The sequence below is a fragment of the Podarcis cretensis genome (genome assembly GCF_951804945.1).
Source record: "Podarcis cretensis genome assembly, chromosome: 1".
Taxonomy (NCBI): Eukaryota; Metazoa; Chordata; class Lepidosauria; order Squamata; family Lacertidae; genus Podarcis; species Podarcis cretensis.
In genome coordinates, this window is record NC_137170.1 from 85,442,978 (window position 1) to 85,469,297 (window position 26,320).

The 26,320-nt window shown below is 41.1% G+C and overlaps 5 protein-coding genes across 5 annotated transcripts; 4 read left to right on the forward strand and 1 right to left on the reverse strand.

Moving 5' to 3' along the window:
- Positions 1 to 4,074: 4,074 nt before the first annotated feature.
- LOC307214738 (olfactory receptor 10K1-like) lies at positions 4,075 to 5,028 on the forward strand (the record flags this gene model as incomplete). Its single annotated transcript, XM_079973700.1, has 1 exon — positions 4,075 to 5,028. One exon carries the CDS (start codon positions 4,075 to 4,077, stop codon positions 5,026 to 5,028), a length of 954 nt encoding a protein of 317 aa, XP_079829826.1.
- A 3,781-nt stretch (positions 5,029 to 8,809) lies between these two features.
- On the forward strand, positions 8,810 to 9,763 carry LOC307201216 (olfactory receptor 10T2-like; the record flags this gene model as incomplete). The annotated part of the gene is made up of 1 exon (XM_079950228.1): positions 8,810 to 9,763. The coding sequence occupies one exon, from the start codon at positions 8,810 to 8,812 to the stop codon at positions 9,761 to 9,763; it is 954 nt and encodes a 317-aa protein (XP_079806354.1).
- A 3,970-nt stretch (positions 9,764 to 13,733) lies between these two features.
- On the forward strand, positions 13,734 to 19,193 carry LOC307201218 (olfactory receptor 5G9-like; the record flags this gene model as incomplete). The annotated part of the gene is made up of 3 exons (XM_079950240.1): positions 13,734 to 13,745; positions 15,449 to 16,475; positions 19,129 to 19,193. 3 exons carry the CDS (start codon positions 13,734 to 13,736, stop codon positions 19,191 to 19,193), a joined length of 1,104 nt encoding a protein of 367 aa, XP_079806366.1.
- Positions 19,194 to 19,988: 795 nt separating this feature from the next.
- LOC307214835 (olfactory receptor 5AP2-like) lies at positions 19,989 to 20,933 on the forward strand (the record flags this gene model as incomplete). The annotated part of the gene is made up of 1 exon (XM_079973881.1): positions 19,989 to 20,933. One exon carries the CDS (start codon positions 19,989 to 19,991, stop codon positions 20,931 to 20,933), a length of 945 nt encoding a protein of 314 aa, XP_079830007.1.
- A 4,280-nt stretch (positions 20,934 to 25,213) lies between these two features.
- On the reverse strand, positions 25,214 to 26,320 carry LOC307214915 (olfactory receptor 5V1-like; the record flags this gene model as incomplete). The annotated part of the gene is made up of 1 exon (XM_079974005.1): positions 25,214 to 26,320. The coding sequence occupies one exon, from the start codon at positions 26,318 to 26,320 to the stop codon at positions 25,385 to 25,387; it is 936 nt and encodes a 311-aa protein (XP_079830131.1). The 3' UTR covers positions 25,214 to 25,384.

Below are 26,320 nucleotides of genomic sequence, written 5' to 3' on the forward strand. Positions count from 1 at the left end.
AATAAGAGGGTACCTTTTGCTATATGTGGTGGGTTTGTAAAGAGGTGAAAGCTTTCTGGGAAATGATAAATGATGAACTTTAAAAAAATGTTGAAATATACGTTTATAAAAATAAAAAACCCCAGAAGATTTCTTATTAGGTATTGTAGGTAGAGAAATGCAAGGGACGCAGGTGGCGCTGTGGGTTAAAGCCTCAGCGCCTAGGACTTGCCGATCGAAAGGTCGGCGGTTCGAATCCCTGCGGCGGGGTGCGCTCCCGCTGCTCAGTCCCAGCGCCTGCCAACCTAGCAGTTCGAAAGCACCTCCGGGTGCAAGTAGATAAATAGGGACCGCTTACCAGCGGGAAGGTAAACGGCGTTTCCGTGTGCGGCTCTGGCTCGCCAGAGCAGCGATGTCACGCTGGCCACGTGACCCGGAAGTGTCTCCGGACAGCGCTGGCCCCTGGCCTCTTAAGTGAGATGGGCGCACAACCCCAGAGTCTGTCAAGACTGGCCCGTACGGGCAGGGGTACCTTTACCTTTACTAGGTAGAGAAATACACAAGCAGGACAAAACATTGCTTTTATGCAACAACTGCAGCAAGAATGTTATTAGCCCAAAGATGGGAGCAGGGGGATCTATCAACAAAAGAAGAGTGGCAGATGAAATTACTGGACTATGCCGAACTGGCGAAACTGATGGGAAAAATCCGGAACCAGCAGGATCATGTTTTTCTGAAAAAATGGAATAAATTTATGTTATATTTGAAAGACAACTGTAAACAATTAAACAACGCTAACAGGTTTATTGAAAGTTTTGTAAGGTTAATTTTAATCACTTATTATGTGTTGTAGTTAAGTAAGTATTACTGTATATAAGGTTATGATTTATCAGAAATAAGAAATACAGGAAAATCCAATGTACAGAGATTAGGTTTGAAAACCATCATTCAGGGAGGAGAGAAGTCACAGCCTCAGGGAGCCAAATGTTTTATTTTGCAAACAGCAATGTCATGTATGAAAATATTTGTAAAATTAATAAAATTAAATAAATAAACAGGAATCTGAAGTGTACAGGTGCTCCTTTGCTTCAACAGCACTCACTCCATGAAGCTTGGAAATACACGAGATGATTGTGGCTTTTATTCGGCCTGTGCATCTGCTCAGAGCAAATCCTTGATCCCAAACTGATTCTGGCTGAGTGAGTCAAGGCAGCCCATGATTCTCTTAGGTCGGTCCCACCTGGAGCAATCCAGTGTTTGTCAAAATGGAGAGGCAGTCAGGTGATGAGGAGAGTGGAAGGAGATGATGTAGTCAGACAATCCCACCTGCATTGTCTCCCTCTTCCCCCACTACTTATTGCCAACCACATGTTTCATTAGGGCTTATTATCCTGGTTGAACCTGGGCTAGGAGAGGGAAATGAGAAAAGGTCACCAACCACACTGAGTTGTATAACCCTGATTACACCTTCTCTAGTGGGGCGGGAAGACACACTGACCTCATGTTCAATTAGAGCTTAAACTGTTATCTTTTTAATTACGGCCTTTATAGAACTCCTGATTAAATTTAGGGCCAAGGTTGGCTTGGGTTCAGATCAATCTCAGCCAGATTGAAACCTAATCATGATTCTTGAATTTATTTCACAAAATGCATCTAATGAACATTTACGGCTCCCAACCCTAATCCTGCGGAAAGCCATCTAATTAGATTTTAATTTGAACCTGACTTGTTTTTAGGAGGTAATTTAATTACTGTTTGATTTTATATCAGTGTTATATATTTGATGTTAGCTGCCCTGAGCACAGTCATGGCCGGGGAGGGCGGGATATAAATAAAAGTTTATTATTATTATTATTATTATTATTATTATTATTATTATTATTATCATTTCATAGTAAAAAACAAAAACAAACCCTCAAAGCAGTTTCTAAAACAATGGTTTAAAAATCAGGATTGTCAAATTGGGTACTGTGCATAGTGCTAATTTTTAAGCCCCGTGTGCTGCTGTGGTTCTCCCGAAGCGGCTTAGTCATGTTCGCCACATGACCCAGAAGCTGTACCCCGGCTCCCTCGGCCAGTAATAAAAAAAAGCAAGATGAGCGCCGCAACCCCAGAGTCGGCCACGACTGGACCTAATGGTCAGGGGTCCCTTTACCTTTTGTAATTGAAAAGAAAGGCAATTTATCTGTCTATAACAGAGGTGAGAAAGCAAAAATTATCACTGTTTAGGATCTATAAAAAGACACACCATTTTAGTCTTGATAACACGACACACTATATTTTTGCATAATTTTCTTTTAAAAAGGTCATAAACCTGCACTCGCTCCATAAGATGCACACACGTTTCCCCTTACTTTTTAGTAGGGAAAAAGTGTGTCTTATGGAGTGAAAAATATGGTACATGAAATACAACATATATAGATTAATTATCTATATATTGTCTCCCTCTTCCCCCACTACTTATTGCCAACCACATGTTTCATTAGGGCTTAATATCCTGGTTGAACCTGGGCTAGGAGGGGGAAATGAGACAAGGTCACCAACCACACTGAGTTGTATAACCCTGATTACACCTTCTCGGGTGGGGCGGGAAGACACACTGACCACATGTTCAATTAGAGCTTAAACCGTTATCTTTTTAATTATGGCCTTTATAAAACTCCTGATGAAATTTAGGGTCCAGGTTGCCTTAGGTTCAGATCAGTCTCAGCCAGATTGAAGCCTAATCATGAATCTTGAAATTATTTATTTCACAAAATGTATCTAATGTTTCATAGTAAAAAAACAAAAACAAACCTCAAAGCAGTTTCTAAAACAATGGTTTAAAAAATCAGGATTGCCAAATTTGGCCATGGCCAGATTATGAGTACTGTGCACAGCCCTAGTTTTTAACCCCATGGGCAATTGAAAAGAAAGACAATTTATCTTTCTACAACTTAGGTGAGAAAGCAAAACGTATTATTATTTAGGATCTATAAAAAGACACACTATTTCAGTCTAAATAACATGACACACTATATTTTAGAATTTCTTTCATTTTAAAATGTCATAAACTTGGGGAATAAACATAATTTTAAATAAGAAAAAAGTTCAAAACATTTATATCAATACTCAGCTTTATTGACCAAAGCCTTTACCATCTAACTCCAGAGCGGAATTATTCTATCTAAGTTTTGCATACTCTGTATTATCTCGGGAATATGTTCCCAAGTGGTGAACCAGTGCTTATATTAATAGCATAGTTTCAAAGTGTGGTCTCCCACAACTGGAGAGCTGCGTTCTTCTAGCTGGAGGTAAGATACTAGGAGATGGTAGCATCCATCTCTTCATGCATTCAAGCTAGTCTCCATTTTGTTTCAGTGCTCATTTTAAAAATGCAATTGACAAATGGGAAAGGAGTTACTTTAAATGAGAGAAACAGGAGCTGCATGAGGAACGAGTCAGGAAATTGGCTTGTATTCAGATTGGTGAGTTTCTTCAGTCTTATACCATCTATTAGGATTAGATGAAGTACAGTATATTTTTTACCTGTGTTATGGAACAAAGTGCTACTAGGCCTCAAAATAGGTGACAGGGGATGGTTCACTGCAGGAGACGAGGGAGAAATTTGGTCCTCTTCACACTTGAATGTGAAACTACATAGTTTGCAGTTGTTAAAGCAATGCACAGACCAAAACATGCCTGTCCTTCAAAATTTCCACTTCTTTGAACTTTCCCATGCAAAAGCTGCATATAGAGGGAAGGTTCTCATAAATAGTCATATATACATGAAATACAACATATATAGATTAATTATATTAAGCAATGTTGCTTACAGATATGTCCATTTTAGGAAAAAATGAATACTGAGCAGCTTATGAATTTCCAAAAGGACTTAAAAAAAATACTTGAACTGGCAAGGAATTATGGCATGGTGAAGATTCAAAAAAATGAGAAACTGAAATAGATAGATTTGTCCAGCCATACATTTGCAGTAATTCCAATCTCAAAACCTCAAGGCAGGGTTAATCTCAAGGGTGAGATCAGAAAGATGTTTACAAACTAATAAGACTTCACTTTCATTTTCCTTTCAGGTCAGATAACATTATTGGTAACATGAATAAGGGAAATGACAGCTCAGTGACTGAATTCCTCTTGCTGGGCTTTTCTGTCTTTGGAAAGAAACCAACTCTACTCTTCCTAGGTTTCTCTCTTATATATGGCACAATCCTGGTCTTCAACCTCACCATCATGTCTGTCATCCTGTTTGACCGGACTTTACACAGCCCCATGTATTTTTTACTCTTTGCATTCTCTGCATCAGAAACCTGCAGCACATTTGCCACCATCCCCAAGTTGCTGGTGACCCTGGTGACAGGCAGTCAATCTATTTCCTTTGTCGGGTGTGCCATGCAGATGTTTTCCTTTTCTGTATTTGGAGCAAACAACTGTTTCCTGCTTGCTGCTATGGCTTATGATCGGTATGTGGCAATATGCTGTCCACTTCAGTACCATATACTGATGAACAAAAGGGTTTGTACCCAAATGGTAGCGGCTTCATGTGTAACTGGATGTATCATAGCACTGAGTATTAATACCCTCATTTTTAGGTTACCCTTCTGTGGGTCAAACGGAATCAGGCATTTCTTTTGTGATTTCCTACCTGTGCTGAGGCTGGCTTGCATTGATGAATCGGTCTTACACTTGACTAACATTGCAATCATTATTTTCTGTGCCATTGTTTTGCTGGGCACCCTCATGGTGATGTTTGTCTCATACCTTTACATCATTTCTGCCATCCTAAGGATCCCTTCCAGCTTAGGAAGGCAGAAAGCCTTCTCCACATGTGCCTCCCACCTCACAGTGGTGATAACACACTTTGGGTGTGCATCCTTTGTGTATTTGAGACCCAAGTCTTCCTCATCGCTAGATCAGGACACATTGATTTCAGTGACTTATGTCTTTCTAACCCCTCTACTGAACCCTGTGATTTATACCTTAAGAAACAGGGACGTTAAAATAGCCATAAAGAACTTAGTAGTGCACTCATTTCATTCTCAGAAACTGTGAAGAGAAGATATTTTGACCTTTTTGCCAATGCAAACATGCAAGTCCTGATTGAGAATGCAGTTGTTTAAGCTGTGGCTGTTATTTGACATGAGAAATAAACTTCGATACGTTTTAGGGTTGGGACCATGGTGTAGGAGATAAGGGTACCCCCCCTACCCCATACTCTCTGGTTCCAATCCTGATCATGTCCACCAATGATTGCCATTTTCAGTTTTCAAAAATACAACGAATGTTAATCCGCACATTGAATATTACAGGTAGTTTGGCCTTAGTTTTAAATAACAACATGCCATTCCCTAATACAGTTTGCCAGTCCTCTGTTTCAGTATTTGTACCTGAATAAATATTTACTCAAAAAATCTGCATGCAGTAATTTGTACTCAAGGGGTTGGTACAAAAATGGGACCATTAAGATACATTTACACAAACAGGCTGATTAAATTTCATTGAGGACTTTTTAAAGAAATCGCAAATTCATGGACATATGGAGCGCTGAAGGGAGAGTCAATGTCTTGCCTTCAGATATTTGGTGGACTAGAACTCTCATCAGGTAGAACTGACTGCCCTGCCATGTCCTTGGCTGTTGTGGAAACTTCATTCTCAGACTGACTCAGGAGGATCCCCTCCCTTTCTGTGATATCTGGAAGCAAAGGGGTGGAGCCCTCTCCCAAGTCTGTTCTTCATCTGTCCCAAACACCAACTTCTGAATCCCCTATCTCCTCCTGTGACTGACCCACCATGTCCCACTTGGCACCATGGGGTCCATAGCATTCAGTCACCTTTTAAAATATCCTGAATAAGGACGGGGGCAGGAACTTGATTCATATGGAGCGCTGAATTTAAGATTGGAAGAATGAGAGACAGAAATTGAAATTGACACAGAAGAATAGAAGAGGAGCATCTAGTCCAATATCCTGTTCTCACAGTGGCCAACTGCAAGCCTCTGGGAAACCAGCAAGCGGGACCTGCGCACAAGAGCCCTCTTCCCTCTTGTAGCTTCTAGCAAGTGGTATTCAGAACCATTACTGCCTCTGACTATGGAGGCAGAGCACAGCCATCAAGGCTAGCAGCCACACATAGCCTTCTTCTCCATGGATTTGTCCAATCATCCTTTGAAGCTGTACAGGTTGGGTGCAAGAAGCCTTTAGAGCTCCCTTCTCAGGTCGGGAGGGGAAGACCTAAGATCCTTTGAGGCCCAATACACACATTTAAAGCTTCCCTTGGGGGTTCAAATATGGAGGCTCGAACAAAATTCCCATTCATTCAGACTTTATTTAGTAATGGTTTACAGGGCAGAATTCAAAGAGTCTATGAGAGCATTCCCTGTATGGTAAGATATATGTCAACTTAACCATTCATCCTTTACCCATTCACCTTCTCCCATGCTAGCATCCTACGATCTCACATCCTACCACAGACCTTGGACATACTTACTCAACCCATTTTTCACCGTACATTTTAGAACCCTTCTTGTACTTCATATAGAGTGGCTTTTAATTTTAACATTCAGACGTTTGGTGTTAGCAGGCTTAGTGAAACCCAAAAGCTTTGTGGCCTGACCACAAAACTGGTAAGACAAGGTAAGGTGGAACCAAATGTGTACAGGTGTTCTTTTGCTGCAACAGCACTCACTCCATGAAATTTGCAAATACAGGAGATGCTTGTGGCTTTTATTCAGCCTGTGCATCTGCTCAGAGCAAATCCTTGATCCCAAACTCATTCCGGCTGAGTGAGTCAAGGCAGCCCATGATTCTCTTAGGTTGGTCCCACCTGGAGCAATCCAGTGTTTGTCAAAATGGAGAGGCAGTCAGGTGGGGAGGAGAGTGGGAAGGAGATGATGTAGTCAGACAATCCCACCTCCATTGTCTCCCTCTTCCCCCACTACTTATTGCCAACCACATGTTTCATTAGGGCTTAATATCCTGGTTGAACCTGGGCTAGGAGGGGGAAATGAGACAAGGTCACCAACCACACTGAGTTGTATAACCCTGATTACACCTTCTCGGGTGGGGCAGGAAGACACACTGACCACATGTTCAATTAGAGCAGCCTTTCTCAACCTGTGGGTCCCCAGATGTTGTTGGTCTACAACTCCCATCACCCCTAGCTAGCAAGGCCAGAGCTCGCGGATGATGGGAGTTGTAGTCCAACAACATCTGGGGACCCACAGGTTGAGAACTGCTGAATTAGAGCTTAAACTGTTATGTTTTTAATTACAGCCTTTATAAAACTCCTGATTAAATTTAGGGTCCAGGTTGCCTTGGGTTCAGATCAATCTCAGTCAGACTGCAGCTTATCATGATTCTTGAAATTATTTATTTCACAAAATGTATCTAATGTTTCATAGCAAAAAAACAAAAACAAACCTCAAAGCAGTTTCTAAAACAATGGTTTAAAAAATCAGGATTGCCAAATTGGGCCAGGGCCAGATTATGAGTATTGTGCACAGCCCTAGTTTTTAACCCCATGGGCAATTGAAAAGAAAGGCAATTTATCTTTCTACAACTTAGATGAGAAAGCAAAAATTATCACTGTTTATGATCTATAAGAAGACACACCATTTCAGTCTAAATAACATGGCACACCATATGATGCATATTTTTCTTTTTAAAATGTCATAAACTTGGGGAATAAACATAATTTTAAAGAAGAAATAAATTCAAAACATTTATATCAATACTCAGCTTTATTGACCAAACCCATTTCTTTTACCATCTACCTCCAGAGTGGAATTATTCTATCTAAGTTTTGCATACTCTGTATTATCTGGGGAATATGTTCCCAAGTGGTGAACCAGTGCTTGTATTAATAGCATAGTATCAAAGTGTGGTCTCCCACAACTGGAGAGCTGCGTTCTTCTAGCTGGAGGTAAGATACTAGGAGATGGTAGCATCCATCTCTTCATGCATTCAAGCTAGTCTCCATTTTGTTTCAGTGCTCATTGTAAAAATGCAATTGACAAACAGGAATGGAGTTGCTCTTAAAGCCTGAGAGAGTAACAGAAGCTGCATGAGGAACAAGTCAGAAAATCTGCTTGTATTGGAGGGTTTCTTCAGTCCTATACCATCTGTTAGGATTAGCCGAAGCATCTTTTTTACCTGTGTTATGTAAGAAAGTCTAAGAAGACAGAGATCATTTCTTTTCAAAATGCTACTCAGCCTGAAAATAAGTGACAGGGGATGGTTCACTACAGGAGACAAGGGAGAAATTTGGTCCTTTTCACACTTGAATGCGAAACGACATAGTTTGCTATTGTTAAAGCAATGCACAGGCCAAAACATAGCTGTCCTTCAAAATTTCCACTTCTTTGAACTTTCTCATGATAAATCTGCATATAGAGGGAAGGTGCTCATAAATATCCATAAGTATACCGTATTTTTCGCTCTATAAGACAAATCCAACCATACGACGCACCTAGTTTTTAGAGGAGGAAAACAAGAAAAAAAATATTCTGAATCAAATGTTGTATGAAAGACAACATATATAGATTAATTATATTCGGCAACTTTGCTTAAAGATTTGTTCATATTAGGAACAATTGGATACTAAACTGCTTATAAATTTACAAAATGACTTTAAAAAAACAGTTGCTTGGGTGAAGATTCAAAAAATGAGAAACTGAAATAGATAGATTTGTCCAGCCATACATTTGCAGTAATTCCAATGTATTTCAAAACCTCAAGACAGGGTTAGTGTCAAGGGTTAAATCAGAAACATGTTTATAAACTAATAAGACTTCACTTCCTTTTTTTCTTTCAGGTCAGATAACATTATTGGTAACATGAATAAGGGAAATGACAGCTCAATGACTGAATTTCTCTTGCTGGGCTTTTCTGTCTTTGGAAAGAAACCAACTCTACTTTTCCTAGGTTTCTCTCTTATATATGGCACAATCCTGGTCTTCAACCTCACCATCATGTCTGTCATCCTGTTCGACCGGACTTTACACAGCCCCATGTACTTTCTACTCTTTGCATTCTCTGCATCAGAAACCTGCAGCACATTTGCCACCATCCCCAAGTTGCTGGTGACCCTGGTGACAGGCAGTCAATCCATTTCCTTTGTTGGGTGTGCCATGCAGCAATTTTGTTTCTTTGGATTCTCTGGAAGCAACTGTTTCCTGCTTGTTTCTATGGCTTACGATCGGTATGTGGCAATATGCTGCCCACTTCAGTACCATATACTGATGAACAAAAGGGTTTGTACCCAAATGGTAGCTGTTTCATGTACAATTGGATGTATCATATCACTAAGTATTAATACTCTCATTTTCAGGTTGCCCTTTTGTGGGCCAAATGGAATCAGGCATTTCTTTTGTGATTTCCTACCTGTGCTGAGGCTGGCTTGCATTGATGAATCAGTTTTGCATTTGACTAACATTGCAATCATTATTTTGAGTGCCATTCTTTTGCTGGGCACAGTCATGGTGATGTTTGTCTCATACCTTTACATCATTTCTGCCATCCTAAGGATCCCCTCCAGTGTAGGAAGGCAGAAAGCCTTCTCCACATGTGCCTCCCACCTCACAGTGGTGATAACACACTTTGGGTGTGCATCCTTTGTGTATTTGAGACCCGAGTCTTCCTCATCGCTAGATCAGGAAACATTGATCTCAGTGACTTATGTCTTTCTAACCCCTCTACTGAACCCTGTGATTTATACCTTAAGAAACAGGGAAGTTAAAATAGCCATAAAGAAATTACTAGCACGCTCATTCCATTGTCGGGAACTGTGAACAGAAGGCATTTTGACATTTTGTTAATGGACATCCAAGCTCTGATGGAGGATGCAGTTGATTCAGCAGGGCCTGCTACTTAACATGAGAGGGTAGCTTGAGAGCATTTTACTGTTGGAAGGAAACTAAATCCCCTCACCCACATTTTCTGGTTCCAGTCCTGATCACATCCCCAATGACTGCTGTTTACAGTTTTCCAAAATACATGGAATGCCAATCCACACATTTAACGTTACGTGTAGCTTGGCCCTGAATAGCATAATACATTTCTATAGTACAGCTTGCCTATCCAGTTCATCAGTATTTGTCCTTGAGTGATGAATATTAACTTAATGAAGCAGTACACAGTGATTTGTACTGTGGGAATTGCTGGATGTGATTCATACAGAATATAATATGGAAATCCAACGTATGTACATTTTCATCTTTTAAGGACAGAATGGATTGTGTATAATTGTCCCTATTAAACTGGAATGTTGTTCCTAAACAATGATACTTTTTCTTTTACCATCTAAACCACAGAGCCTAGGGCTTGCCAATCGGAAGGTCGGCGGTTCGTATCCCCGCAATGGGGTGAGCTCCCGTTGCTTGGTCCCAGCTCCTGCCAACCTAGCAGTTTGAAAGCATGTCAAAGTGCAAGTAGATAAATAGGTACTGCTCCGGCAGGAAGGTAAACGGCATTGCTGTACGCTGCTCTGGTTCGCCAGAAGCGGCTTCCGTGTGCTGCTCTGGTTTCGGTGTTCACTTGCACCAGAAGCAGCTTAGTCATGCTGGCCACATAACCCAGAGAAACTGTCTGCAGACAAACGCCGGCTCCCTTCAGCCAGTAAAGTGAGATGAGCGCCGCAACCCCAGAGTCGTTCGTGACTGGACTTAACAGTCAGGGGTCCTTTACCTTTTAATGGCAATGTAAATGAGCCAAATGAAAAGTGATTTGGGCTTGCAGGATGTACTTTCCTTTTTCCTTTAACCCTGAGGCTGAACTACTGGAGCCAGATGTAAAATAATGGCAAGGTTGGAACCAGACATACTTTGAATTAAAGAACAGGATGCCTCTTTATTGTGCATCACCTTGAGGGAGGTATTTAAAATGTGATTAATAAATCAGTAATAAGAATAGAACTGAAACACAGTAATCCTTTGAATTTTTCACTTTTCTGAATTTTGTGATGTGGTTCTACAGCCAAATAATTGTACAAATTGCATATACTAATGTAAACTGTGCATAAAAATGACATTTTAGTGAAAATTGCTTTGCAAAATGTAAATCTTGGTCACAACTGAATGCAAAAATATGAATATGAATAGCAATACACACAAACATGCAGATGAATTTTCATGAGTATTTTAAAAAATGCAAATCCATGGACATGTCAAGAATTGAACCTAAGAGTCAACAAATGAAAAATGGAGGGGCTTTGAAACTGACAGATTCACCCAACCCAGTGCTGAAGATGCAGCTTTTTGTTATGGCCTCTGAAAGCTGAACCGTATTATTATGACCCTCCTGAAAAGGGTAAATGAATGTATCAGTTTTTCCTTTGTATTGATGGTTGGTTTTATTTCATTTTAAACTATTGTTTACTCTGGAACCTTATGATGAAGAGTGGGTGAGAAATCTAATAAATAAATATAAATACGTTGTTGTTGTTGTTGTTGTTGTTGTTAGAATCATAGAATGGTAGAGTTGGAAGGAACCCCAAGGGTCATCTAGTCCAACTCCCTGCAATGCAGGGGGTTGTTGTTAGTATTCAACACAGGTTTGCTGTCCTGGGATCGTAAATTCACAAATGTATTTTATAGCTTTCTCCTGGAAATGTGGATATATAGGATTGCAACATTATTCTTCATTTTCAGATCATTACTAGATGATTACATTGGAACCTCTATTTGTGACCATAATCCATTCTGGAGGTCCGTCCGGAGGTTGAAATGGGTTGCAGGGAGAGGTGCCGTTGTGCACAGGCACGGGCGGCGATTGCCCACATCTACGCATGCACAAACAGCGATCGTCGCTCCTATGCATGCGCGAATGGCGATCGCCGCTCCTGTGCATGCGCGAATGGCTGCAAACTCACCAGTTACTTCCAGGTTTGCCTTGGTCGTGACTTGGAATGACTGTAAGAAGAGGTATTGGTAAGCAGAGGTTCGACTGTACTGTGCATGTATTATTAACATGTCAGACATTTCCATGCTGAAGCAAGGTTGGGGATATGCTTTTATCTCTGCTGAATCTGGCCTTGCATCTCCTTCCTGTGACATCTGTGTGTTCAGTGTGCTTGTCTGCCATGGAATCCCAGCACCAGCACCAGCACCTGCTTGCAAGTAGAGGCTCTGTGTGTGATTGATGCACCTATAGAGCCATGCATTGGGGTTCCTTTGAAGACACTGATGTTCAAAATAGGGATTTAGAGAAATGAGATGCAGTGTCAGGGAAGGGGGACGGGTGTTAAAATGACAACTCTGCTCCAGTTTAGCATGGAAATACCCTACACTTGTGTAATGCCTGAAGCTATTTTCTCTTACATGGTGCAATCAGAAATGCATTCCTTTTTTTTTTCTGCTTCCGTTTAATCATTTTCCATCTTGTGAACTCTTGGTGCACCTGATTGCCATTTGCAAACAATCTCTGGAGTGCAGGTCTCTGCAACTTCAGGACTGAAATATTACTGTGTGGTGTGTACTGTGCACCTGGGATTCATTAGAGTAAATATGAATTCTGCCTTTACCCACAGGATATCGTAGTGTGGTGTGTTTTTTTAACACAACCATAATATATTAATTTTCCATGTATAAAATTAGAGAATCCAGTCTTTTCAAACTATAGCATACAGATCATTAAATCAGAAGGCTTTGAAAAGTTTGTGTTCTCTTGCCCTCTTCCACACTTTCCATACAGTAAGTTCAATAATATTCCCTAAGTATAATGTGTTTCACTAACAAATAGAGGGGTGGGATGACAAAGAATAGCCCAACTGAAGAAGCTCATAGCCTAGTGGAGGAGCATATGCATTGCACCCAAAGGGTCCCAGGTCCTTTCTCTTGAATCTCCAGGTCAGGCTGTGAAATGTTGGAGACACACTGTTTGTCAGTGTAGGCCACTGGATCAATGGTCTGAATCAGTATAAGGTATAGATAGAGAGGAAATTTGTTTGAAACATATTTATCAATGAAATTTGGCACTTCTGGCCATACTGGATTACTTCTTACATCAAGTATTCTCTTACAACCAAGCCACTGGTGCATTGTCACTTTAAACAAAATGCAGAACTGATTATATTCAAAAATTTAAACAAAATTATAGAGGGGGGAGCATGTTATATGTATAAAAGAGTCAAGCCCAATGTGGTACTATATTTTAATTATTAATATGTAAGAGTTTTTATAGTTACATGCTTTTTTGTATGCATCTGTTTACGTGCTGGTTACTTTAGGGAACCTGGAGTGCATATGCATATAATACCCAAGAAATGTTCGTATTTTTAGTGGAACCGGGGGAAAGGAATACCTTCCTTCTTGACAAGAGCAAAGGAGCAAGACAAGAATTAGAAAGAAAGAAAAACTCATGTGGATAACTTCAGCATCAAGTTGTTCAGAAGGTTCCATCCCTAAAGGTAGTTTCCAGTGCTTCTGCTTTACTATCTACTTCTGAGTAAACTTGCAGAAGGCCTGCCTTCAGACATAAGGCTCATCCACACTTACCTCTGCTCCACATTTCTAAGGACAGGTTCCAGCTTTCTGGGTCTGTATCCCAGCTCTTTGTTTAATTTTTGGCCTGCCGCTTTCTCCGTGAAAAGCTGTTTACCACTGAATTGGAGCAAACAGCAATCCACAGAAAACACAAATTGTCATTTGCTCTGATTCAGCGATAAAGATTGGGTTTTCCTGGGGAAAGTTACAGGGCAGAAACAAAAACAAAAAGTGCTCATACCAAGAAAGAAAAGAAAGCTTGGACCTGTGCCTAGAAAGCATGGGGCAAAAGGTAAGCCCTAAATCTCACTATTTTCCATACTGAAAGAGGAGGAAGCAGTGAAGAGGTTAGTAGGATGGATTCTATAAAGTTCTCAGAAATGTAATGTTTCCACATTAATTTGATGGGGGCTGTTTTACAACCCCTTGCATGCATCTGCAGCGGAAAAGGCATAGGCAAGCTTTTAAAATTGTGTGCCTGCTTTTTTAATTTATCCTGAGATGTCCTTGAGTGTTAAGCTGCTATTGGGACAAAAATGGGATGGGAGGATTTTACTCATGTAACTTTAGGATAGGGAGAACTCTGTTATTGTTACATTAATTTCAAATTGAAGCCTTTTTGTGTTTTGTTTTCTGGAACCAGTCCTGAAGCTTTATTGAATAGCATAATGAAAATCAGTATCAGTAAATGCCACTTGGGGGAGTTAAATAATAGGGAGGGTGGGGCAGGGTAACTTCAGTGGTAACTGTGCCATTTAAAGAACGCTGTCTTGTTCACCAATTTGACGGGGGCTAATTACCCTTCAGCACTCTTTCCTCCCTTTTCTTATACTCACAACCAGGGTGATTTAAAAGAGAAAGATTCTTATCCCACCCTAAGTCTGAGCTGAATTGGTGATTCAAAATATAGAACCAGAAGGTGGTGATTATTGTGCATTAGTCAGCACTGAATGCTTTGTGGTGGAACATTGAGGCGAGGCTTCCTTCTTTATCTGAGTTTCCAGAAATAAAACAACATCATCCCAGAACTCTTCTTTACTTGATCCTAGTACACACACACCCTCTCCATGTAAAATGTTCTTAGTAACCTTATCACTGCCAAGCAGTGGAAAAATGTTTTTAAAAGGAGAAAAAGAGCCTGTAAGCCCTTGGGCAATGCCATAAAAGAAAAGGAAAATACTAGGAATAAGCAGATCAGGATTAGAAAGGTCTGTAGACATGCAATCTAACCTGCATGTCTATGTTCCCATCCAGCCCATCAAATGTAGACCATGGAGTTTTGTCCCAGATTCTGGAACCAACCAAAATCCTCCCCCATCCTTACCTGTCACCCTGCAAATATTCTTCTACTCCACCTCCTATCAGCTACAGCCAGCATGACTTATGCTCAAGGATTATGAGAGATGTAGTCCAAAAGCATCTCGTAGCCTCCATTCCTGCTCTCCATCCCTGCTTTATGTGATGCTAGTTATCATGTGTAAAAAAAAAAAAAATCTCTTCCATGAGGCTTCTCACTACTAGCAAAATGGCCAAAACATACAGGCATGCATTACATACACCATCTTTCTATAGTTAAAACCATGCTCAATGTGGCTTACAGCATTGGGGGGGGGGATCATAATTACAAACATAACATAGTAGTCTTGAACAGTAAATAAAACATTTAAAAGTGCACAACTAAAATATGCAATTTCCACATAAATCATTAGAATCTCTAAAATAAAAATACAAAAATTAATATGAGTAACAGCAACAACTCCTCCAACCCCTACTAAACAATATCCCAGTCCAAGAGTCTCCTCAGCAGCCTCAGCTTTTGTAACTGGGGTCAAACAAAACAAGGAGGCCAAGTATTTACTGCTTAGATACACATCCCTGGAACACAGTCAGAGCACTGACACGGCAACAAATTAGCATAACATGTAACTATTAGATAGGTTGGTATTATTCAGCTTTATTTACTTGCTTTATTCAATTATCATCTTTGCTCTCCAGGTTCTTGATGCTGAAAAAATGGACAAGCAAAATAATCACAGCAGGGTGACAGAATTCATCTTGTTGGGATTCACTGATGACCCAAAGGTGCAGATTGCCCTCTTCTTGCTATTTCTAGCCATCTATGTTATCACTGTGGCTGGAAGCCTCAGCCTGATTGTGCTGATCAGGACTTACTCCCACCTGCACACTCCCATGTACTTCTTCCTCTGCCACTTATCATTCACAGACCTCTGCTATACCTCTGCTATAGCCCCCAAGATGCTGGTGAGCTACTTGTTGGGTGATAAAACCATCTCTTATGCTGGCTGTGCTGCTCAGCTGTGCTCATTTGCTGCCTTTGTGAGTACTGAGTGTTTCCTTTTGGCTGTGATGGCATTTGACCGCTACATGGCTATTTGTAACCCACTTCTGTACTCTGCTGTCATGTCCCAAAGAGTGTGCAGCTGCCTGGTTGTAGGATCGTACGCCGCTGGTTTTGCCAACTCAGCGCTGCAGACAGTATGTATATTCAGATTATCCTACTGTGGACACAACATCATCAAACATTTCTTCTGCGATATCCCTAAACTTCTGAAGCTTTCCTGCTCTGAAACCTTCCTTTCAGAGTCACTGTCAGTCATTGCATCTGGAGCAGTTGCTATGACCTCTCTTTCAGCCATTATGATCTCCTACTTCTGCATTTTATCTGCCATCTTGAAAATACACTCTTTCAAGGGCAGGCACAAGGCCTTCTCCACTTGTGCTTCTCACTTGACCTCAGTGGCTCTGCTTTATGGAACGGGGACCTTTATGTATATACATCCCAACTTGAAATCTGGACTAGATGGAAATATGGTGGTTTCGGTAGTCTACACATTAGTGATACCCATGCTCAACCCCCTAATCTATAGTTTGAGAAACAAAGAGGTGAAAGAGGCCATTAGAAAAGCCACAACAAAAACGAAAGAACATCCCCCTTCCAAAAGCATTGAGAGAAATGATGGCAACCAATGTCGCACCCCAAGACCAAACAACTTAAACCAAGGTAAGATTACATAGGGAGATGCATTACACTGTACCAGACCATTGGTTCAACTTGCTTGCTATTCTCTACTTTAACTGGTGATAGCTCTCCAGGGTTCAGACATAGCTCTCCCTGCCCTACCTGGAGACACTGAACCTGGGACCTTCTGCATGCAAAGCAGATCCTCTACCACTGACTATAATAATAATAATAATAATAATAATAATAATAATAACAATAATAATAATAATAATAATAATAATAATAATAATAATAATAATAATAATAATTTTATTTATACCCCATCCATCCGGCTGGGTTGCCCCAGCCACTCTGGGCAGCTTCCAACACACGTAAAAATCAAAATCAAAATCAAAATCAAACATTAATAGATTCAGGTAGGTAGCCGTGTTGGTCTGACACAGTCAAAATATATATAAAAATAAAAAATTGTTCAGTAGAACCTTAAAGACCAACTAAGTTTGTTCTTGGTATAAGCTTTCTTCAGATACATATCTATACATATATGTACATATATATATGTACATATATATACATATATATATATATGTATTCTTCAGATACATATATATCTGAAGAAGTGTGCATGCACACGAAAGCTGATACCAAGAACAAACTTAGTTGGTCTCTAAGGTGCTACTGGACAATTTTTTATTTTTATATATATTCAAACATTAATAGTAACAATCTGATCCAATATAAAAAGTCGCAGTAACTTTAAAATAAACCATTTTCAATAATCCAGTAGAATTACAGTTCTTCCCTCAACTACATAGTTGTGTTACATGAACAAAGAATGTTAGACCCCTTTACTTAGTCTGACCCCGTCTTGGATGCTAGTATCTTTATGCATATCTTCTCAATAACAACCTTATCCTTAAACTGAGTTACAATGAATCAGTTATGACCACCTTCTACAACGTGATAATCACTTCAAGGAAGTCAGAGCATTTCTGTGTCACAGTGTTATTTCATTGTGATTCCTTCCATCGACATTGTTGCTCAAGATCCTATCCATTCTCTTTCACTAGCTACTGAACGTTTCTCAATATGCCACATTCTTTTTTCAGACACAACACCCAACTTTCCCTTGTTTTCAGAGGGAACTGTGGGTCACGGGGCCTCGGCACGCAATTCCACAAGACCTCACTAGAATGGCGGGATGGGCAAATTGTCCGCATGGGTGCTGCCTCATGGGATTCTGCGGCCCAAGGTGGCTGCTTCAGCCCACCTTATGGGTGGACCAGCCCTAGCCATTGGTCATACTGGGTGGGAACTGGATGATGGGAACTGGAGTGCAAAAACAGCTGGCAGGGCGCAGGTTCTCCATCCCTGCCATAAATGAAACAGATGTCAAGGTTCTGAGACATACATTCATGTGTACCATATTGTTCGATCCAAATATAAGGTAAGAGAATATAATAAACTGGAAACCCCAAGGGAGTGGAGAAAAATAAACTATGGTGCCCTGTGCATTCATTTTAATTGCTATGTGCCTTTAATTGAGTTCAAGGCATAAAGTACTCAAGAGATTATCTAAAGCAGATATTATAAATATCCCATTCTACTAATTCTACCCTACCTGGTTTTCTCAATACTTGCATTACTTAGATCAGGTGGGTCTTGGGTAATAACTTTGTGACAGCCAGTGATTAGGAATTAAAGGTTCCTTCTGTTCTTCTCTGTCATCAACAGTAATTAACTCTATGTTTACTTCCATCTTTTGCAAATTATGAAAAATATTTCAACAGAAGTACTATGTCTGTTTGGTGATCTGGATATATGAGGAGCTTTTGTAAGATGAAAATTTGAACTTAAAATTTGTGGGGGGAAATAATTAAGGATAAACCAACAGGATATGAATTTGCTGAACCAATTTTTAAGTGGAATACAAAGAAGGGAGGCGTGAGGAAGTCAGGAAAATAAGTTAACTAAAGAGGAGGAACTAAAAAAGAGGGATTTCTGTTTTTCTTTCTTCTTTTTTCTTTTTTTTTCTATGTTAATTGTTTGTATTTTTGTATTTTTGTATCTTTGCATTTTTCTATTTTTTCTTGTGTGTTTTTCATTGATTGTTGTATAATTTTTCTATTGTGAAAATCTAATAAAATATCATAAAGGATATATGAGGAGCTTTTGTATGGGGTAAATGTACACAGTTGGAGTAATTTAACAGTAGTATTAATACTGGGGTGCTATATTATGTAGTTTTGCATTTCAAAGCTCTAGAACATAAGCTGGAGTAAGATCCATGGTATACAATGTATTTATCATGTGTGTGTTTCCAGGACCATGGGAAGGTGAGTTGGCCTTTTCTCTAGTCACTATTTTCCCATGGAAATCCTCTCCAATCTGCTAGTATTTACCCCAAAGATGCCATTTGACTCCCACTGATATTATCCACATTTTCCATGAGAAATAAAAAGTTTATTGCAGGTCCACTCACAGCACCCCTCACCCCCATGGACAAAGATATTGAGCAATGATACTTGGAACAAACTTGATACGACAACCTTCTGGGATTGGAAAGGTGGCCACACCTTTATTGAATACAGATATAGGTAGACTTTGGCTCAGGCATTGGATCAATCAACCTCTGGGTGGAAGGTTGAAGTTTGAAGGGGCTTTTACTATGTTCGCAGCTTATTTCTCACAGCGAATGAGAAAATTCATAGAGATGAAGTCAGTAAGACTCAGTATTCACAACAGTTTGCAGCTTAAAGAAATTCAAGTGGTCCAAATTGCATTGCAGTCTTTTTATATTAATAGCTTTATAATCAATTTATAAAGCACCATGCACACTCAAAACCCAGCTTTTTTAAAAAAAAGAAAAGAAAAAAAGCAGGCTTCCAAAACACCTGAGCAAGAAAAAGATAAGCAAAAGAAAGGGGGTAAAAGAAAAGGGGGACAATGCAAGACCTATCAGCCCAAATTGTAAAGTATTGTTTAATGAGGGGAGGGTAGTAAAAATAAAATGAAAGTAGGTGAAAATAAAATTAGAAATGGAAGATGGTTTTTTTTCACTGTCACTAGATCAAATGTATTTTTCCAGAATTTGAATATGCACAACAGCTTGATTATTGATCCACATTTGTCATGATTATGACAACATTGAAAAAGTCCCACCATCACCTTCAGAGTAACAGTGCTATGTAGAACTCTTCTGCAGCTCTGCAGTAATAAGAAAGATAATGCAAAGCTCACACTGCTTCTAATGTTATCCTTCTAACTAAAGATTTTAAGAGTACTTTTCCCATTTAGAGTTGCTGAAAAGCAAGCACAGAGATCAACTCTTTGATCCATTGCACAGTGACAACAGAAATTAAGCTACGATGTCCATTTCACATCCTTTTCTATCCTGTATGTTTGAAATGTACTTTTGAATTAGGAAGCTGGTTAGCTCCAGTTGATCAAATTTGCAATTCGTGCTGCAAATAAATCTTCAAGTCTAGCTATTTTCTTCCTTTCAAGTTTCCATTTTTACCTCTCCCTGGCAGGTGAAAAGACCTAGAATAAATGACCACAAAAAATCAAACCCAAGTGACTGTGTTCATATTCTCAGGATTCACAGATCATCCAGAATTGCAAGCTATCCTCTTTATCACATTCCTGGTGATTTACACCATCACTCTGGGTGCAAATCTAGGGATGATCATCTTGATCAGGATGGATCAACAGCTACAAACCCCAATGTACTTCTTTCTCAGTCACTTGGCTTTCCTGGATGCCAGCTACTCTTCTACAGTTACTCCAAAAGCCATATGGGACCTTTTAGCTGAAAGGAAAACCATTTCCTTCGCTGGGTGTGCAGCACAGTTTTACATGTTTGATGGTCTAGTGATGACTGAATTCTTCCTGCTGTCTGTGATGGCATATGATCGCTATGTGGCCATCTGCAACCCATTGCTTTATTACCTAGTTATGTCTAAGAAGTTCTGCACTGCGACAGTGGCCGGTGTATATATCTATGGCTTTGCGAGCTCAGTGATTCAAACAGCCTTGACTTTTCAGCTGTCCTTCTGCAGATCAAATGTGATCAATCATTTCTACTGCAATGACCCACCGCTTCTCGCTTTGTCCTGCTCTGACACTCGACCGAAGGAAATCCAGCTTTTAGCTCTATCTGCTATCAACTTATGCAGTTCCCTCTCAGCAATCATCGTCTCCTATGTCTACATTCTGTCTGCCATCTTTGGGAAACACTCTGCAGGTGGGAGTCAAAGAGGCTTCTCCACATGCGCCTCACACATGACAGCTGTTATCATTTTCTATGGCACCCTCTTCTTCATGTATCTTCAACCCAGCTCGGCTCATTCTCTGAACTATGACAAAGTGGTGTCAGTTTTTTATGCTGTTGTTATCCCTATGCTGAACCCTCTGATCTACAGCTTAAGGAACAAAGAAGTGAAGGGGGCCTTGAAGAGAGTGATGGGAAGAAATTGTTTTTATAGTATGGTTTAAATAAAGTGAAGCCCTAGTCCTGTGTTTAAAAAATAGTAGTATTACAGTTGACCAACTCTACAATTTTATGATTCTGTGACCCTGAGATAAATGCTGCACTGATTACCATTTCAGAGCTGTTTTTAGTGATAAAGACCTTCCCATAGGGAGCCCATGGGGTGCCCTCCAGATCCCATCAACCAATGCTCAGGGGTGATATAAACCACAACTTTGAGAGGTCACCATCTTGGCTTCCCTTGGAAGGGAATTGTCAAGGCTACGGGAAAGCTATTTCTCCCCCAGTTGTAGCAAGAGCAGGGAAAACAAGGTAAAGTCCTTTTTAATGAGTTTTATTTAATACTAATAGCGAGAGACAAAAGACTGCAACAAGTCTTAACAATGGCATTGCTCCAAATTGGGCACCTCCTCCCTCCTTTCTAGCAACAGCACCTTCCCTTACAGTGGCCACTTGTGGCCAAATGTCTCTGATTCAGTTGTTCCTGCACTCTTAATGAACGAAGCATTCTGGGAAAAGGATGACCATCTGTACTGCCTCCACCACCCACAAGTGGTTATCCATCTATTGGATTTTCTGGTGAAAGGTAGCTGTCACCTTTGGAGTGGCAGGGTGGCCAGCCAACTGGTCATTCAAGCCCCTATAGGATGTACCTTGGATAGAGATAAGTGAATCTGCCAATTTAAGTTTCTCATATTTCCAGTTGTCCACATTTCTACATCAGTTTGTATTTTTTAAAGTCCTCATGAAAATTCTGCAGCGTTCTAGTTTGAATTTCCCCATATCTGATGTACACATACTTGAAAATCAATTTTCTCTCATGGATTTTTGTATGATGTTTTCAGTAATGATGCATTTGTAGGCATACTTTCCCATAATCTATGCATTTTTGTACACATCACTTAACTACATTGCAAAATTCAGAGAAGTGCAAATTTTGAGACATCGGTGTGTTTCATTGTTTCAGAAAGTGCTAATTAGATGGGTTCACCTTTAAATGCAAACTGAATTGTATTTCTCCCCCATCACTAGTCATGGAGATGATTTCTCCCCTCTATTTACTAGCCATGGGTGTTCCATAAGAGGCTCCACATACTGTGCTGACCTGCTCAAATTTCCTGCTGGACAAGAGGGCTTCAGGTGCCAAACCACTGAAGTCAGTAATGTCTATCACATCCTTTTCTACTCATATTAAACCTGCATTCACTGATGCTTCAGAGTACACAATGACTATCTGTTCTAAAAGTGTTTTAAGTTGGAGTCAAAACTCTTTGTATATGGGTCTTGTGTGAAATGGGGTTTACTAGCCCTCCTTTCCCATTCCTCCCTTCCTAAGCAAAAACAGCATTGCACCAGGACCCATGCCTATTTGAGGGCTAATACTCTAAGCTTTATTTTTTTTATTTAAAAAATAGCAAATCCCCACCTTTAAATGTTTTTAGCCAATGAGTGAAGACAAATCTATGATTGATGAATGGTTGATGAGTTCTGTCCTGCGTCCATTGTTGTTTAACAATAATAATAATAATAATAAATTTTATTTATATCCCGCCCTCCCCAGCCGAAGCCGGGCTCAGGGCGGCTAACAACATTAAAACAGTATGACATTATAAAACATTATAAAAATGAATTAAAATCAAAATTGATGGCAACCATAAACTAAAGCTTTGTAAAGATTGCCAGAGGAGGGGGTCAGGCTGCGCCCTGACCAAATGCCAGGTGGAACAGCTCTGTCTTGCAGGCCCTGCGGAAAGATGTCAAGTCCTGCAGGGCCCTTGTCTCTTGTGACAGAGCGTTCCACCAGGTTGGAGCCGCAGCCGAAAAAGCCCTGGCTCTAGTTGAGGCCAGCCTAACCTCTCTGAGGCCTGGGACCCTCAAGGTGTTTTTATTTGAAGATCGTAAGTTCCTCTGTGGGGCATACCAGGAGAGGCGGTCCCGTAGGTACGAGGGCCCTAGGCCGTATAGGGCTTTGAAGGTTAAAACCAGCACCTTAAACCTGATCCTGTACTCCACCGGGAGCCAGTGTAGCTGGTATAGCACCGGATGAATGTGATCTCTAAGCAAAGACCCCGTAAGGAGTCTCGCTGCGGCATTCTGCACCCGCTGGAGTTTCTGGGTCAGTCTCAAGGGCAGCCCCACGTAGAGCGAGTTACAATAATCCAGTCTGGAGGTGACCGTCGCGTGGATCACAGTGGCTAGGTCAGGGCGAGAGAGGTAAGGAGCCAACTGCTTAGCTTGGCGGAGATGAAAAAATGCCGCCTTTGTTGTAGCTGCAATCTGCGCCTCCATGGAGAGGGAGGTATCGAAGATTACACCCAAACTCTTAACGGACGGTGCTGGCACTAATTGCACCCCCGCAAGAGATGGGAGTTGCCCCCTCAGCCCCATGTCGTCCCGTCCCAGCCATATTTATATATTTATAATGACTTGGATGAAAGAATGGAGGGGATGATCATCAGTTTTGCAGATGACACAAAATTGGGAGGGATAGCTAATGCAGCAGAAGACAAAATCAGAATTCAAGGTTACCTCAACATATTGGAGAAGTGGGCCAAAACTAACTAACAAAACTAACAAGGTTGTGCACTTAGGCAGGAATAATCAGCTGCCGAAATATAAAATGGGAGGTGGGGGGTACCTGGCTTGCCAGTAGTGCATGTGAAAAGGATCTAGGGATCTTAGTAGACCACAAGTTTAACATGAATCTACAGTGTGATGCAGTGGCAAAAAAAAGATACTGCTATTCTAGGCTGCATCAACAGAAGTACCTTCTCGCTGTTCTGGCTTCTGGGATAGCTACGCGAAGCCTCTTCAGGGCAGCGGGATGAATGCTCCCCCTGCCCTGAAGAGGCTTCATGTGGCTATCCCAGAAGCCAGAACAGCAAGAGGGATCACTGCGCAGCAATCCCTCTTGCTGTTCTGGCTTCTGGGATTCAGAATTTTTTTTTCTTGTTTTCCTCCTCTTGTGCATCTTCTAGAGCAAAAAATACATTATAGTGTCCCCTTGGTCAAACCACACCTGGGATACTGTGTCCTGTTCTGGGCAGCACAATTTAAGAAGGATATTGACAAACTGGAACGTGTGTAAAGGAGGGAGACTACAATGATCAATCCCATAATATATGTGCATTTAACTTGTGCACATTCAGTTTTATGTGTGTGGCAATTTTAAAAAACAAAAAGGGGAAGGATGGCAGATGGGGTTCCAAGAAAAAATGCCTTTGGCAATCCCACCTGCCATTGAACACAATGGGGTTTGACTATACACAATTTTGGCTTTAGGCAATGTCCCTGGAGCGTAACCCCTGTGTAAATTGTGGACTTACACAGTATGTTTCCGAGCACAATTCAAAGTTTTGGTGTTGACCTTTAAAGCCCTAAATGGCCGCGGCCCTGTATACCCGAAGGAGTGTCTCCACCTCCATCGTTTTGCCCAGGCACTGAGGTCTAGGCCGAGGGCCTTCTGGCGGTTCCCTCATTGCGAGAAGCAAAACTACAGGGAACCAGGCAGAGGGCCTTCTCGGTAGTGGCACCAGCCCTGTGGAATGCCCTCCCATCAGATGTCAAAGAGATAAACTACCTGACATTCAGAAGACATCTGAAGGTAGCCCTGTTCATGGAAGTTTTTAACGTGTGATATTTTAATGTGTTTTTAATCTTTGTTGGAAGCTGCCCAGAGTGGCTGGGGAAACCCAGCCAGATGGGTGGGGTACAAATAAATTATTATTATTATTATTATTATTATTATTATTATTATTATTATTACTGTGCATGACAGGTGGTGCTATTTAAAACAGCAAGAGACCATTGCTGCATTCCCTATGGCTGCGGGGGGGGGGGGGTGAGTTTTCACATTTTACTTCTAAAATAACAAAACAAGCAGAACTGGCCTATTTCCAATGGAGTGGAATTACACAGTTGAGACAAAGTGCGTGAAGAGGCCTGGGCAGGCTCTGTATTTATCCCCCTAGTGCAGTTTGCCCCTCCCCCAGGGAGGTCCTGCACAGCAGCCCGCCTGTGATTGGCCAATTTTCAGGCAGGCTATGATCTGACTAAGTCCTGCACCCAGCACTGCCACAGGATTTTGCAGGGGAGGTGGTGCCAGGCCGCAACACCACCTGCCCAATAGGGAGCAAGAGGACTTGTCAAGTGTCAGGCCTGCTTAAAGCCTTATAGCCACTTAAAGTAAAAGAAAGAGAGGTTAACTACTTTTGCTTTGTCCCTGCTTACTGCTACAGCCGTGGAGGGAATGTGGACCACCATACAAAAGTGATTTTCTCACTTTGTGCAGGACAAATGAAAAGGAAAGAGGGAGGAGACCATGTGGCCTTCTCCCTTAAAAACAGACCAGTGCGCAGTGTTGGGGATTTGGGCCACGTCTGAGAGATACTTCTGAATGGGCTAAACAACACATTTTGATAGTACTGAGGAACAGGAAAAAATGAACCGAGTCCATTCATGGAAATCTTTTCAAGCCAAGTGCTTTGACCAGAGCCCTTTTAACTTGCTTATTTCTCAGGCTGTAGATCAAAGGGTTTAGCAGGGGAGTAACAACCACATACAACATAGAAACAATTCTGTCCTGTTTGGGGGAATAGCTGGAGGTGGGGCGTACATAGGTGCCCATGGTCGCCCCATAGAACAGGAAAACTACAGTCAAGTGGGAACCACAGGTAGAAAAGGCTTTGCTCCTTCCCTCAGCAGACTGCATGCGCAAGACAGTAGAAATGATATAGACATAAGAGATCAGAGTGACCAGGAAAGCACCAGCTCCTAAAATACCAGGCACAACAAGAAGGACCAGTTCAAAGATGTAGGTAGAGGAGCAAGAAATCGCAACCAGTGGAGGGATATCACAGTAATACTGGTTAACTTTGCTGGGCACACAGAAAGTTAATGTAAAGGTCAGCGAGGTAAGAAACGAGGCATGGATAAAGCTAGCTAGCCAGGACCCAGCAGCCAGCTGCATACACAGCCGTGTGCTCATTATGTTTGTGTAGTGCAAGGGACTGCAGATAGCCACATAGCGGTCATATGCCATCACTGCTAGCAAGAAAACTTCAGTGCCCACAAAATCAATCAGAAGGAAGAGTTGTAATACACAGCCAGCAAATGATATTGTCTTGTCCTCTGACATGAAGACCTGGAGCATCTTTGGCACAGTGACAGTTGGGGAAAGAATATCCAGGAAAGATAAATTGCTGAGGAAGAAGTACATGGGGGTCTGGAGCTGGACTTCTGTTGCTATTGCCAAGATAATTGCCCCATTCCCTGCCAGAGTGATCAAGTAGATCAGCAGAAACACCAGAAAGAGGGAAATCCGCACTTCCGGAACATCAGAAAGCTCGATCAGGTAGAATTCTTTTGTTTCTGTGATGTTGTCTTTCTCCAT